General features: G+C 36.7%; 1 protein-coding gene across 2 annotated transcripts in view; it reads right to left on the reverse strand.

The window, feature by feature from the left end:
• The window catches only part of dync1i1a (dynein cytoplasmic 1 intermediate chain 1a), a 53394-nt gene that overhangs the window by 29072 nt on the left and 7479 nt on the right, over nt 1–16843 (reverse strand). For both annotated transcript variants that reach the window (XM_087787650.1, XM_087787649.1), the window contains exon 7: nt 1109–1204. In XM_087787650.1, the coding sequence (XP_087643776.1) occupies nt 1109–1204 (96 nt within the window). The remainder of the gene's footprint in view (nt 1–1108; nt 1205–16843) is intronic.

The raw sequence follows: 16843 nt of genomic DNA on the forward strand, positions 1-16843 counted from the left end.
GATAAAAGAACTGCTCAAATGTCTATAGTAATGCCGATAGTCTTGGACCCTCAAACCACTGAATCTATTAGGATTAATTACTTGTTTCCTTGATTAACCTTTTATCTTGACTTAATTGAACCTTTTTGGTTAAATGTATAATTAAAATGTATAATAATGGGTGATTTTAATTGGTTATATATTATCTGTAGTTAACAAGTTAAGATTAAATACTACTTTGATGTGTTTGTGTTAAAAAAGAAAATGAATACAAGCGACGAGAATATTGCACATGTGGCTCTGTCACCGAAAATTCCCAAACTGTACATCATGCGCTTCCGGTGTGCAACGTTCACTTGATGTGGATCAAAACCAGAACGCAGGATCTAATAAACTACAAACGGCTTCTAATGCATGTTTTCAAATGAAACACTACAGTATGAACTTGGTAAACAAAGCCCTCTGAGCGGCCCGCCTGGCTTTGAACGTAATGGCCGCACAGCATGGCATCCACTTTTTGAAGTCACTGTCCCCCGAGCGCGCACGCCGTTTACACGCGCAGACACACATATCGACCTTTAGCCTGGCTCCTGACTTTGATCCCGCTCCATCTCTTTGTGCTGCTTATGAGTTGTCAGGAAAGAGCCAGTCAATGGCGTGGCACAGATCAAAGGGCAAAGCTTCTAACAGGCCAAGAGAGATCCCACGACAACGGCGCTTATGAGCATCGTCATCTATCTGTGCATGAGTCGTATGGAATCAAAGTTACAAGAACGTGTAAATCAAATATACGAGCACATCTCACGTCGGTCGCACCATCCTTAGACCATCTTCTTTTTTATTATTAGCATCACAAACCATGTTGGCATACACACACACTCCATTACTCTGCACTTTGAAGTATGATCATGAGGTCAGAAGTCAGCTTTTTAATCAGCGCTGACCTCCACATGCCATTGAGCTGATAAGTCGGACACGCCTCAACCCTAACGTGACCCCCCTCTCTTCCATCAGATATACCCGCAGACCGGAGAAGGGGGTCAAACGCAACCCTCCATGTTCGGTGGCAGCATCATGTGACGCCAGAGAGAGACTGGTGGTCTCATTGAGCTGGTCAACCAATGAGTACCTTCTTTGACTTCCTCGTTGTCCTCTCCATTCTCCAGGGCTGTCTCCGGGCCTTGTGTCGCCTCCATCGATTCTTCATCGGCCTCTTCCTCCTCCACTGGGAGTCGAGAAAGAGAGAAAGAGAGCACTCATGTTAATCAACAGCTGTCGCAGTTTTCTTTGAACCTCCTGTTGCTCCTTCCAAACTCTCACCAGAATAATGACTGCCAGACATCCACCAGACAGTACACCTGGCTAACTCACATAGCACGCTAATGGGTTCAGCTCACCAAACACACGCCATTCACAACACACAAGGAAAACAACTTTGCCCAAAAATATAGGTTGGATTGTGCTGTAGGAAGGTGTCTGACAACTAACAGACAAGTATACATCACTAGTTTAACTGCAGTTGTAACTCGTTTCGGTTATTTGTTTCGGGTGTCTATTTTTAATCTCATCCGGTCAAAATAATTTGAATAATGTTTGGAAAAAATGCATTTACTTTTACTGTTTTATCTGTAGCTACGCAATGGTAAAAATATTTAAATAAGATGAAATTATATTAAATTAAATATCAATTTCTGCTTTTTATTATTAGATATTTAATGGCATAAATAGATTGTGTATTGTTCTGAATTACAGGACTTGATGTTTGAATTTTATTGTACAATCACACTTTGTAAATTTGTACTTTGATAAACTCAAGTCATTAAAAAAACACCTTTTCTGACCTTTTTCTCTGATAAAATAAGTAATTCACCCATTGTCTTTTATTTCATGTCTTCTCAAGCCCTGCAGTTCTTGACGTCTAGCTTTACTTTACTTTTTTTCTTATGACTAATTATTATAGGATTTTATTTTTTATTTTAACAATGGTATCTTGAAATATCTGTTTATCAGTTTCATTGTTGACAGACTTGGGTTGATAATTATAACTATTCAATTCATTTCATTTTCAAGTTATGAATCTGACTTAAATCTGTGAACTTAAAGAAGAGACATCAGAGATTTGGTCAGAATTGGTTTAAAGTCATAATAATTTTACTTGTACAAGAAGAGTGGTACAAAACCTTATCAAAGATGTGCGATTTCCCTCTGAAGAAATCAGTAGTTTTGGACGCATCTTCACACTCCATCAAACCTTATTGATTATCCGACAGAAGAAAATAAAGTTTAAAACTGGAATATAATACAGATGGTCTTAAATGAGATTACAAAGGTTAGTAGTGTTAGTATGTGTGTCCTTTTAGGAGGTTCTGAGGTATTTCATTCCCAACTTAGACACAAGCGATGATTACCGTATAATTACCTGCGTTTGAAAAAAACTGTTAACACTCAACACACTAACAAAGAAAATTTCCATCATTTATTTATTTTTAATCATCATCACACTGTCGCGTATTACTCCATTCTGTGCTCTGTAAAACAAGTATTTGTCATGAATAACATACATGCATTTATTTTGTCTAAAACTAATTAAGATATTTCAATATAAATTTCATCATATAATACTAATGTATTTAATGACAAACATACACTTTGTATTAACCTGAATTACAGGACTTATTTTTTTTATTATATTTTTCTATGTTTTATCATCATACCATCACATTCTGTAATGTGGTCCATTTTAGGAATTTAACTGCCAACTGTGGTTTCTAATTCATCAGTGGGAGTAAGTAAGTACATAAAATGTTTGTCTATTTGTGCCTTGTGATGAACTAAAGACCTGTCCATAGTGTTCCACACTTCTTACCCCAAACTAAATGGGATTTAACCCAGGCACCTGTCACACCTCTAGGTATTAAGCAGAAGATGCAAATTAAAAAAAAGAATATGATAAACCTTTTTGTTTGGCTATTGATGGTCACTGCTGGTGCTTTATTGTCTTTGTGACTTCATAATAACAATTCTACTATAACAGAAATAAAAAGTTTATTAATAAAACGAAACAAAGCGTAGACATTGTCTCTGAACACAAAATCTGCAACATTGTAAATGAGAAGGAAAGTGCAGACAGCAGGGAATGCCCAATATTTGATCACCTTTGGCCCCAATTGAATGGACGGGAAGTGGGGGATTCCCTCTGCCCTTCTCCACAATTAGACCAGCGTTACTCGGCTGATGCAGCCGTTTGTATAAATGTGTCCAGTTCGGGGGTTCAAGCGTAAAAGGTTACTGTCAATACAACCACCTGCTTGTCAGCGATTGACCCCCCCAAGAAAGCCCCATACTAGCCCTCAGGGTATGTATTGGTAACCTTCACCGTCCTCCCCTCCTTCGTCCCCTCTCGCCCACTCTCCACTTCTTAAACAGATGCTAAGAGTCAGGGGCCCCAGAAGATATCTTTACACTCCGACTCAGCGGCCGGACACCTGCAGTCTGACAGCACACGCTATGCGCACACATACACTCTATCTTTCTCCCTGGATCTGCAAAACACACACCCCAGGCCCTCACCCGCGGTGCCAGAGGTGGCGAGGGGTTAACTGGCGCTGGGTCAGGCTGACAACAGCCGCTTAGTCCAGTGGGAGGAAGTGACTACATAATGCTCTCAGACTTGTCGTGTCTCTCCTTCACACACAAACACACACACAAGCTCACACATCTACACAGAGTGTGTTTAAGTCAGCTGGTGTTCGGCCTCTGGCACCACTGAACCCAAATGAACCGTCTATTTATCACTTGGACTTCCCTTAATAAACTGAAACGCCTGAGGTTTCAATGCAATCACTACAAATGTTTCATTCCCTGAACACTGACTTCCTCTTTCACCATCATCTGCTTTTTGCTGTTTTCTTATTCGGTTCAAAGACTTCATTTTAATATATTACTTTCATTTTCAAACTGTGTACGTAATAAATGACTGAGCTAAATCAAACACACTGTGGTTTCGCTCGGGTCCAAGTCGTGGTTAGCTTCTGGCTGTAGCGATCCAAACAGCAGTGATCCAGACAGGCAGACTGCCAGACCAGCGCCGGTTCTGAGCTGAGAAAACAAAATTGCTGCGAGGGAAAATGCAAAAAAGGCTTCATTTTGTGTATTTCTTCAGATTCTCATAGTCTTGTTATTTCCCTAGAATCAACCCTCCAGCCAGGATTAACGAGGGAAGAGCATAAAAACTCTTCTTAAAAAGGCGAGAAGAGGAAATGAGAAGAACGAGAAGAGCTTTTGCAACTGCATGATCTCATGTTTTGGGTTTTTTGGGTTGTTTTCCTTTTTGTATCGTTGCTGAATTCCAGATGTGCAAGCGTATAAAGTAAACACAATCATTGAATTTGTCTGCAACTTTTTGTGTCTGTATATGTTTATTAATTCCAGAGCAAGAGTTGAAAATCACAAGACTGGTATGTTTAGCCAAAGTTTTTAAATATTTTGCCGTTGACTGTCCAAAACGATTGGGAAGAGCGGACATGATAATCCAAACGCAGCATTCGCGTGTAATTTAAAACGACTCTTGTGTGAAATTAAATCTTATTAACTGTACCGTAAAATATTTAACAATATGCCTCTTGGAAATTCCCTAAGAAGAACTCAGTTTAGCCAAATTCGATTGATATGGATGATCCATAAAGATAATCGATTAACTGTGGTCTAGAAACAAATACTTAATGTATTGTACATAATGTTATCATGGTCATGGGGGCAGCAGCTTCTGGTTAGAGGCTGAAACTCCTCTCCTAGGTTAATTTATCCAGCTCTTTCATGTGAACCCTCATGCGTTCTCAGACCCTTCTATAACCAGGAAGACATGTTCTGAACACCATCGATGCGTCCCGGAGTCTTCAAAATGAGACACCAAAGTCACCTCATCAGACTACGCCGCGCCTCTTCCAAATGACTACATTTCTCAATCTATCTCTAAAAGAAGATCCCTAACTCGTGAACAAGACGTGATAGTGTCCTTTTGAAACATTTAAACGACACAAGTTACTTGGTCCAGTTCAACAGAATAATATTGTAAAATTTCAACACTTTCAGTACTTGAACCCATTGCAACGACTGCAGTTTTCAACAACACCAATACTGCTCTGTTTTTCTATCGCTTATTTTATTATTTTATTCTGTATTGCAAACACAAAAGATCCCTATGCTGTGGCGATAAAGGTTTCTGATTATGAAATATATTTTAAAACTTAATGACGCCCAAACGTTTATTGGCCAAGTAGATTGTAGATAGGAGGAGGAGAAGTTCAGAAACAAAGATGGTGCCTGAGTGACTCATTTGGAAGATCGTATGAGTTCTAAAAGCAAGTGTCCGAGCAGCAGTTAACACTTTTGTGAACAAACAGTTTCTGAAATTCAGACTGTATGTGTAGTGTTGATTCAAAAAGTTTGTAAAAGCGCCACATGGCTTTATCGCAAGAGACAATCTTACACAGTTGGACTGCTACCGTCTGTTCGTGCTACTGTGCAAGAATATGCACACTTTCTCATTTTCACCACATTCCAGTCACAGGATGCTTTCTCTTTCCACCTGCCGTTTAATATCGCTGCTCCCTGCAGGAACGCAGGTTAAACCGTATCCTCCACTTGGAGGCAAAAGGGGGTCCACATTGATGAAACTCTGCTTTGGGGGTCCGGCTTGGCCCGGCTGCACTCTGTGTAATGATATCCTCTGTGGTCCAGAACGGCTGCATCTGGCCGCCTCAATCTTCCCCTCGCTGCTTACTCATGCTGACCAGACCCAGTCAATTCAGCCGAGCTCAGCAGGTATTTAGGCAGTAGATACACAGTTGCACGCGTGCGAGTAAAACGTGATCGCGAGAATATGTTTTTGAACATTCGACAAAAGCAAAGACAAACATAATATGCTGCAGATATTTGTTGTAAACTGACAATAGTGACAGAAATAAGGTATCAAAGGAGAATATTTTGAAAAGTGGGGCAGAAAACTGATGACCACACATTTATGTGTTTATTTCATTGCTGTGGTCTCAAGGTTATCCCAGCTACATAGGGCAAGAGTCAGAGGACACCCTAGACTGGTCGCCACCGGAGAGCACACAAGATACAAACAACCCCTCACCCACACTCAAATGACCCACAGTGAGACGAATTAAATAATATTTAATATCTTGAAGTACTTAGTAATCTTTTGTATAGTTTTGGACTATGAGAGGAAACCAGAGTTCCCAAAGTAAACCCATGAACGAACAGGGAGAGCATAAAACTCAAAAAAGAAAGGATGCAGGGTTTCTTAAACAAATAATATATTTCTATTTTTTTTTAATATATATAGCCTGGTTTTTAATTATTGAGCATGAGAAAAACTTTTGAAAGAACTTCAAGAGTGTTATTTTACTGAACAAAATGGAAGTTATTCTTTATTTAATTTACTTGGGGGGCTGTTATAACGAAGTACGACAAATAATAACGCCACTCCTTAGCTAACATCATATTGAAAGATTAAGTTAACTTAAGTGCGAAGTTAAGCTTTCTAATGAGAAGTTAAATTCTAATTAATGATGGAATTACAGAAGATTTTTCAATTTTCTATATACTACTCCTAACAAAAAGGGGCTTTCTTTTTTTTTTAAAGAGCGATACACACTTTGCAGATGATAGTTTTTTTTATTTTTCATGGTGAAAAATACATGTTTGTATTGAACTTTAAATAAGGCTTTCGGAATGGTGAGTAACTTTCGTTGGGTTCAAGAGTAATAGATTGTTTTTTTGTCAGATGATCAAATGAAAGAAGTTTTAGTTTAGTTGTCATTGCTAATGACATGGATAACATCATTACAACCCCATCTCCAAGGTAATGGATAAAAAGGAGCTGTTCCCTCCAAACCTAAAATCTAATATACTCAGAAATGAGATCACTGCTCTAACAGGAAGGAGAACGTGCTACAGATATCACAGGTATTGGAGTTAAGGGGAAATTTGGGTTCGATCTCAGTCATGGGAAATAACGTCGGAAAAAGATGAATTCATAGAGATGCACATCCTCTGCAGGGGTCTTCAGAGGTTGCCTGTTGCAACAGACCACAACACACGGACTGTGCAGGAGGAGTAGGAGGAGGCAACTTGAAAGGCTTCTCTAATGTGGCACTGGCACGACAAACACATGCACACACACACACACACACACACACACACACGCTCGACACATACACATCATGTTCACCCCTGCATATGTTACAAATGACCTGAGGCATCCGGGGATTTCTCTCATTTCAGTCTTCCACCTCCAGAAATATAATCCTTGTAATTCAACCAACAGAACGTGAAAAATACCGACTTATCTCCTCTTCAATGTATATTTTGTAGTTTTTTTTAACATGAATTTGTGCATCAGCATATTTAATAAAACATATATATAACATAAAGCAGATTCAAATAGACGGACTACTGGTATGTGATCATTTAGTACTTTAAAATCCTTATTTGTACGTCAAATTCTGACAAATAAACTGCACCTCTCTTTGAACAGAGGAGCGAGCACTTTTGGGCGTCTCTTAAAAAAACAAGTATCCGGGCCGTTACCAAGTTGAGCAGAAAATTGAAGGGTCGGAGCCAGTCAAGCAGCAGTTTCACATATTTTTCAGAGGTTAGGAGTCAATCTCACCTGCTAACTGATCCCTTAACACACCACTGCATCGCAGAGACATTGTCGTAGAATACAGATTTAATTCAACTTTAATGTCTAAATGTGGGTATAAATTAATGTTCAGACTTATATTCATCTATTATTATGATTCATGCTGTCTATAAATATGCACATTAACACCGCCCGATTTATTCATAAGACATCCTATTGTGATTAATGTTAGTTCTGACTGATTTATTTCTGATAAGAAATAATTGTGAATCATCACTAAACAGTTCAATTCTCCTGTGAAGCAAATCATTTATTTAAACAGCAGAATCTCTATATTTTTACTCCAAACAATCAGGTTTTCGCTCACTGTGGTTTGTTATCAGCTATCATTAATGCCAATTATTCAGTATTTCAGGGGAACCGCAGGGCTACTTTGTTGAGTTTTCAGTTTCAGTCTGTTTCACCGTCGTCTTTAGTTTTTTCCAGCAGTGCCACCCAGACTTGGCCCCGGCCCAGACCCACATCTTTAAAACTGAGCCATCATGCCACGCCATGCCAAGCTCTGCGCCCAACCGCAAGGCCCTGATTAAAACTCATGACTTCAAATTTTCCAAACTGTCAAAAACCCAGTCACAGCGAGAGAAAGAGTTACTGAGCACTCTTACATAAAAAAAACTCTGCTGTGGCAATTTTGAACGCATCACTAACAAATGTGTGTGTGTGAGTCCGTGTTTGCAAGCTGGATGACGATAGTGTTTCATTTTATTTAAATATTTGCAAACAGTCATTACAGTCCAGCACCAAGGCTTGTTCCCCCAGTTTATGTCCGTCACTGACCACTTTACAGATGTGAAGCAGACGGGTCAACTACTCTGCAGTGCCACGGTCAAGTCAGCCTTTTGTTTTTGCTAGTTGGACATCAGAACATATTTCAGATCAATCAAACAATCCAGGATTCTTTTTTTATGAGCTGTCTTGTAAAACCTGAAAATTACAGTTGAGGCTCCTTCAGCATGCTGAATGTATCAAGAGTGCCCCCTACTGGTAATAGGGAGAGACAAATGGTTTTAGCTTTGATTCATTCAGGGTGTGTTTATGTAGCACTCTTCATTTAACGATTTATGATTTTAGATAAATATAAATGTTTTATATTTACATGTAGAATAAAAAATAAAAATCTTTGTTGGTTCAAACAAAAAATACAGGTCGATCAAGATATCTGTGAGTACAATCCTTCAAAGTAAATCAACTATAGATTCAATTTATCTTACCTTTTTTTATGTTTTATTTTATATAAGTAACTGGAATTTTAGTTTTAGGACCCAGTGAAGAAATCTGAACGCTCAAAGAAGAATCACATAACTTAGAAAACGAGCTGTGGAGCCTCAGCACTCACTGTCATTCTGCCTATGGATATAAAAAATAAACAGCCACGGATGAATTCTAACTCGTTGTCCAAACAAATAATTTAATCCTAAGAAACACCTCATATATGAATTTTCAAACAATTACATAAACAATTCCATTTAAATATATGAAGAATAAAGGTATTTTAATAATAGAAATGATTGTGAAGTTGAAATAAATGTTCCCCAGGCTTGACTCTGGACTCTCCGGAGAAAGTGTTATACTGTAAAAGAATGAAACTGACATTGAAATGGAACTAGAAAACATCACAATCATCACATGACCGAACTGACTTGTCTAAAAGACACTATGAGTCTATTTTGGTGATTTTCGGAGGACAAAAGCTTCTCACAGCAATTCAAGCTCTTAATACAAAAGTCAAAAACATATTTATAGAAAAAGAATCGCTGTTCAAATTATTATAAAATATTATAGTACAGTGTGTGTTATGTGTCACAGCTTGTCACTGTAACTGTTTTTTGAGTTGAACAATTAAATAATGGTATTTGATAGTAAGTTCTTATAATAATGAATGCTTTTTACATTTTATTTCTATGGGTTATACTAAATCGACTTAATCGTATCTTAATCGGATAATAATTCTATTGTTTTGATTTTAAATTTCTATTGCTTTTTTGATAATCACTTATTAAACAAGAACACCAAAAACAGAGACTTAATTAAGGCTCCAGTTATCAAATAAATATATGTATTTTATGTTTACATCAGTATAGTTAGGAGTCTATGACTGCTGGATACAACTTGACTGGTCTGGAGTTTCAACAGTAAAACACATTTAATTCACGAGTTATAAAAGATATTCTACAAACATGGAATTTAAGCTTATAATAAAAAATAAAAAGTTAATTAATTGTATTTGAGTTTGGGAAACATTATCTTGCACGTGTGTAGCATCTAAATTGAGTAATCATAATTAAAAAACAAACGGATAAACATGATAAAAATACACATTGTAAATATATTTGACAGAATCAATGAGTAACATTTAAATTGATAGATTTAAATAATGAGATCATGTGAAAATGAACCATTAAACAGCATATTTTGTGGTTTAGAAGTGATCAATTGATATTGTCGGTTTGTAGATTAAGATTCATATGTCAGTCAACTTTGTTTAAACATTTGGAGATATAAATTGGATTCATTAGATGGTTTAGCAAGGTTTAAAAGTATGAAATCAGCATTGCAAATGAAACATTGTGTTTTTTTACACAATGGAAAAATGCAATAACGTGATCTTTGACCAAATGAATGAACAAATAAAGGGTTAAGAACATCAAACTGTAAAAATCAGGGTGCCGTAAGCTGCAGGCGAGTTGTGGCAGTGAACCACGAACCCTCTCAAATGAAATCCCCTGGAGAGGCAAAGAGATCTTGTAGTTAAAGGGAGACCACCCAGGCAAACGCTTGTGACCCACTGTTGTTTTACACACTTATATAAAATTCAAGAAAGGGGGAGTAGGGCGGCGCTGACATGTCAGAAACCCAAGTTTAGAGAAATGCAAGAGAAAAGGGGAAGAGAAGAAAACATGAAATAAATACTACTCATCTCAGACACTCATGAGATGGAAAATACTATTTTGGAAGACAGCTGTTTTGATGAGAAAGCAATCGAAGGCAGGGGATCAGCTACCTTTCATTCAAAGCCTTCTGGGAAAACTGCAATCATCTGAAATTCTCAAGAAAAACCCAAATTTTCTCTCAGCGATGAATACCTTCTACAGATTTGTAGTGTTGAGTGTTAACAAACATATTTTTGGTGACAAACATGTAAAATGAATCTACATTTATGATCATAAATTAGCATTTCATTGAAAAATTATTTAATTAATTAAGACAGATTTAATTAATCATTTTATTGGCAAAATTGTCTGATCTCAGCTACAGATATTTCAAAAAAATTAAATTGTGGGATAAAACATTTGATTGGGTAATACTCTGGTTGCTGTGCTAATAAATGTTTAAATGACCACATTTTAAGACTACAAATCTATCATGCAATTAAACACACATACACACACAAACACCTACCTAGACACGCGCACAAACACATGCACACAAACGCACACACACACACACACAGGTTTGTTCAGCCTGTTGTAGCAGCCTGGCTGGAACAACAACAATGTAGCAGACAAGTACTTCCATATGTCTCACTACTACAAACACACTCACACAGGCACACCCATATACACACAGCCGAATACAGACACACACAAAACTGCAGGTATCTAGCCATGATGTATACACACACTTAAAACCACAACTCTCCCTATAAAACCTTGGGATCTGCCCTAAAAACCCCTCAGTCAAGTAGTTATATTTAGTGTGATGTCCAGACTTTAGAAGCTGAGTTGCCTGACTGGTCGAGAGAGAACACAAGACTCAAAGGGGAAGACAGTAGTTTTATAGATTAAAGAGAGAGTCTAGTGAGATTACTGACGTTGCTTTTTGAGATATTCTGTCTGTACTAGAAGCTCATGACCACACTTGAAAGTAGATTTACAAATGGACTGGAGAAGAGATTTGAGTTGGAGCTCCTTCTTAAAATAACTATTAACACACAGCATCTTGAAAATGTTAGAATAGAAACAGTAAAAAATAGTAGCGGTGACATCAGGGTTGGACAATTTAATATCCAAGGGGGCCACATTCTACACATATGATTATTGTGAGGGGCCATCAAGCAAAAAATAAAGAGAGAACAGCCTGAATACAATGTGAGAACAAAAAAAGAAAATCTAATAGAATCAAGCTTTAACTTTCATTTATTTTAAATCTGATTAAAAAAAAATCCAATATTGTTTTAACAATTTTTTAAATCCTTTTGATCGACAATAAATACAAAACGTGAGGAAAAAACCCTTTCGTCACATTATGAGTTGAACTAGTGGGGAACACAAAAATAAAATGACTTAGTTTCTACATAATCTTTGAGATTAGATCAGATCTGTGGAAACATGATTTTGTATAAATAAGATTAAATAGTAATTTGATTTTATTTTAACTCATTTTATATAAATTTAGTCAAAATTCAAATCATGAAAGAAGAACTGCAGAAATATAAATGTATATACTATAAATTGTGTGATTTTGAGGGACAAGTTATCCAAAAAAGAGTTCTAAAACAAGAACTTTAGCAAAATGATGTATGATTTAAAAATGTAATTTATGAGTGTAACATGAGTGCCACAACAGTTCCTATCTCATAAAGAATATTTGCAGGTCCCTGAACGTCTGAACAGTCTTTTTCACAGGCAAATACTACCTTCAATATACAAAGAATCATGTCAGCAACCTTCACACTCAATAATTAAAATATTATTACAATAATAAAACATGAAAATCCTTGACAAGAATTGATGAACTAATTATGTTTGTTTCTGACTAGTCTGTGGAAAATTTAATTAGTAAGGTGTTCGTAGAATATAATTTGGCAAATTTGTTAAATAAAATAAAACAATGCTTTATTGTTTTTATAAACATATGAGAATAAACTACATTCACGTCTTAACTTTTCAACTGCTTAAATCAGAAGTTAATTTAAATCCTGATTTCTTTCTGATTCATCTTTTTCGTCCACTATTCTTGTATCCTGGTGCACTGGGTAATATATTTAACAAGCATTTAAAACCTTGTGTAGTGAAAGGTTTGATGGGAAATGAGGCTTTGATGTGTTCTCTACTTGAATTAAGTACTAATGAAAAGTGAGGGCTGGTGCTTCTGTTCGTGTTCGGTTTTTACATCCACATTAGACACGAAGTTGGTCTTTGCCTATTTTAACTTTGAAACAGGTTTTCACTTGACATTAGGGGCAATTACGTGACTACCACATGTCAAAAGCCTCTTGTTGCTGTAAATATACTTAAGAAGAAAATTACTGGCCAAAACTAATGGAGCAGAAAATGCTGAGGGCAGAGCAACCGGGGTCGGTCCGATGAGGGTCATGCAATCATACTTTTGAATTCAGATACGTGCAGATTTAACACACACGTGCAACCCTACCTTCAAACATTTTTTTAAAATTACTTGGTTTACGGATAAATAATTGACCAATTACAGGAAGAGCATCTCTACAAATAGCTTTTTTCCTGCATAGCTTTCTTTGCTTCTCACAAACATTTTCTTTAAACTCAGCTAAATATAATCCCTAACACCTTTTTTTGTTTTACTGTTCAGATGAAAACATTCCATTTATAACTAATTATCCTTAATGTGTTCACCTGGACCCAAATTAACCTGATCATGCAATAGAAATAGATTCTTTCTGCATGGCCATTTTCAAATCTGATATCGAGGTCAGATTACTGATATAAAATGTATTTTATGGAGCAACAGGCCTACAGGAAATGGTGGAGGTTGGAACAAGAATGTGAAGCACAATATATCCCAAAATTCTACTGAAATGCTTCTGATAAATTAAGTGTTTCTGGCTCCCCTAGTGTTGGAACTGTGTAACGGCGTTATTGAAAGAACGTTTTTTAGTTTTCTGAGTGTAAATTTGTTTACAAAACGAGATCAATAATCTTGTTTTGTCAGTTTCTGGCAATAGCAGAATCTTACAGTTAAGTTGGGAATAACACTTTTCAAATCAAAACGTCAGAAGTAGTATTATCAGTTCATCCCATTACTCTTCTACTTTTTCTAATTTACTTTTAATTTATCTCAGAATTCACAAAGATGAATTGCTTTCATATGGTTTTATTTTTAAGTGTTAAATGTCTTTACTGGTTTATTCCACTTTAAACTTTCCAACTGATCTTTTTTTATTTTTCCCAGTGGCTGGTTTGGCATCCGGACTATTGTATTGTAGAACTGATCAGTACTGATCAGATTCAGCTGATCTAATAGATGTTTAATAGATTTGGTTAGCAAATCAAATTTCAAGCGATGATGGTTAAGCTCTCGTCTGTTTGCCAGAATTTGGAAGAGTTTCTTTTCAACCGTTACCTAAAGACAAATAAATCACTGGTGAATCTTATCATTTCAAGCTCTGGCTTCTAACAACAAATGAACTTATGTATTGTCAACTTTTCACCAAGCCAGAAAATTGGTGGTTAAAATCCAATCGGTATATGATTCTTGCCAATACTGGTTTAATGAATGTTATTTCTAAATCATCTGATATTGTACAAAGATGGAGTCTCTTGCTTTGGTCTCTGTGGAAACAAAATGTTGTCAATGGCTTAGGTTAAAATCACAGCATCTCTTGAGACTTCACTTTATTTCCGTGTCATGCTCTAGGACAACAAGCCACAAGTGAGTCCATTAAACACATTAAAGCCCAGTTAGAGGTTGGAGCCAACCGTGACTAAAGCTAATCAGATTGCCTCACACACAATGGATGCTCTGGACAGAACACAGAGCGACAAATGGGAGAACAGCCTGCACAGAAAGGAGGACATTATGACTGTAGACAGGCGAATTGACTCACGGAAATGAAAAGCCATATTGCTAACTGTTTAATGTGAGACGCACTCTCAAACCTCATGGGAGTTTACGAATCAGGCCCTTGTAGCACTCGCATTTGTAGACATTCAAACGGACACTAATCGTACGAAAAGTTTCCACAGGAAAAGTCAGGAGGTCAGAAGTTCAGAAATGGCTATAGACATTTCAATTAAGTTTTATTAAAAATACCTGCATTTACGTTGACATTCGAGTTTAAAACTTATTAGATATGATTTGAAAATGCAGGACTGACTTTATATTTGAATTTGATTATGTTTAACAGAAATTACATTTTTACATTCATTGAAGCATTTATAGTGTGATCTGCAATCACCAACCTGAAGTTGCTAGTAAGCAGCAAAAATGAAAATATTAAAATAGAGGAAAACCTGATAAAGGTCAAGAAGGTCTTGTTAGGATTGTTAATAGTTATACCCTAAAAAATTAAATTGTATATAAATTAAGATCCTTTTCATTCATTTTTTCTTAGTTAAAATATGAATATATGTGTATGTCAATTGCCTTTTTTCTCAACTTTTACCCTGTGAACTAAAATATCAACATACATACAAGAACTAGAATAAAGTGTTAAAGTAACCGCTCAACTTGGGACGACCAGAAGCCATTCACATTTCTATGAACTCAAATATGTTTAAAATGCGAGTTTCCCTTCAGATACGTATAATAGAAAAATCAATTTAAAGCGATTGTGGCCTGAATAAACACGTGGGCAGGTGCTGCCATCAAGTCCTGCTTGTGTCTCTACACAGACACTTTGTAGTTGTCTGCAGAGGCAGGTCTGTTGAGGCCAGGGTCACCTCCCTCTAGACCACAGCCACACAGCTCTGGCACCCAGATGTTCTTACAAGCACGGAGCCCCAGAAGTGAGTCTTGAAAGCTTTAAACAAACAAACCAAGATTGACAATATGCGTTTAGATTGCGTTACTTCCAATCTGCTATGTTTTTTTGATTATTCTTAAAGGTAATTTTGCAGTTAAATCTTGTCTCTTTTTCACAGGTGAAACTGAAGTTGTAATGAATCAATGATAATAGCAATAAAGCAGACAAACGTAAGTTCAGTACTGGTCATTGAGGCAACTGCTACTAGGCAGCACAGATAGCAAAAGTAATATACTTAATTTCTATTGATAATTATTGTCTGAAAGGTTTTTTGTTTTCTTGAAAAAATACCATCTTTCTCCAAGGTGACATTAGCCTGAGACTCTTCACACATCCTGACAATTGTTTTGGTCCACTTTACTTAAAAAAAAAAAAAATGAAATAAGAAAATAAGGTCAATACTTAATTATTAATGTGCATACTTTAAAATGGGAGTATGATCAATCATCTTCAGCATCAATGTTTCAAGCTATGCTGTTTGTAAAATAAACCATAATTTAGTTTATACATACAGCAATACATTCTGGCAAACAAATGAGAGCTTCATCATCACTTTAAATATGATTCGCCACCCAAATCTTTTAGAAACGAATGCATAAATGTAGAAAACATGTGTACTTACTTACAGTATGTACTTAATGAAAGAGAACTGAACAAAACGTGTTTCTTTTTTTATTACGTATGCTTCATTATCTGAATAATCAGAATGCAACCAATTTTTTTTTCTTTGTGGACTTTTACAAAGTCATATAAAGCAAATGAATGAAATAGGGTCAAATAATAGACGATAGCGAAGTTAAAGGTAAATGGACTTGAACAATCCACACATCTGCCTATTGTGCAAATATGTTGAATTCTTTCGAGCTTTCAACTTTGTGGCCATTATTTAAGCCAGTGCTGCACTTGTTGTATAAACAATCTATTCTGAGATCTTTCAAGGAAGTAGGAGGAGCCAAGGTGGGTATCTTGGATGCTGATCGGTACAGATGTGTGTGTATGTACGTGACGGGTGCTAGTGGTGGGGGGCGCTGGAATCTGCACCAGACCATCTATTATAATGACAGGAAGCAGGAAGTGCAGCCCTTTTAGTCACATGGCTGCCAGCTGTCCTGGCAGGGAGAAGAAGAGAAGATAGCATGGAGTCCGTGAGTGAGTGTTTTTGTTTGTTTGTGTGAGTCTTTGTGTGAGTTTCTGTGTCTCTTCGTGTGTGTGTTTCTCTTTGTGAGTTTGTAAGTAAGTGTGTTTGTGTCTCTTGGTGTGTTTGTGTGTGATTGTTTGTGTCTGTTTGTGTGTTTGCGTGCCAGTATTTTTGTATTCATTTCAGAGGTGTTGTGTGTGTGCTTGCATGCGAGAGAGAGCGCAAGTGAAAGAGAGAGATACAGGTAGAGAGAAAGATAAAGGGAGGGAGATAAACCAGTGATGTAAAGAGA

Source organism: Callionymus lyra, chromosome 3 (assembly GCF_982586985.1).
Source record: "Callionymus lyra chromosome 3, fCalLyr1.hap1.1, whole genome shotgun sequence".
In the NCBI taxonomy this organism is placed as follows: domain Eukaryota; kingdom Metazoa; phylum Chordata; class Actinopteri; order Syngnathiformes; family Callionymidae; genus Callionymus; species Callionymus lyra.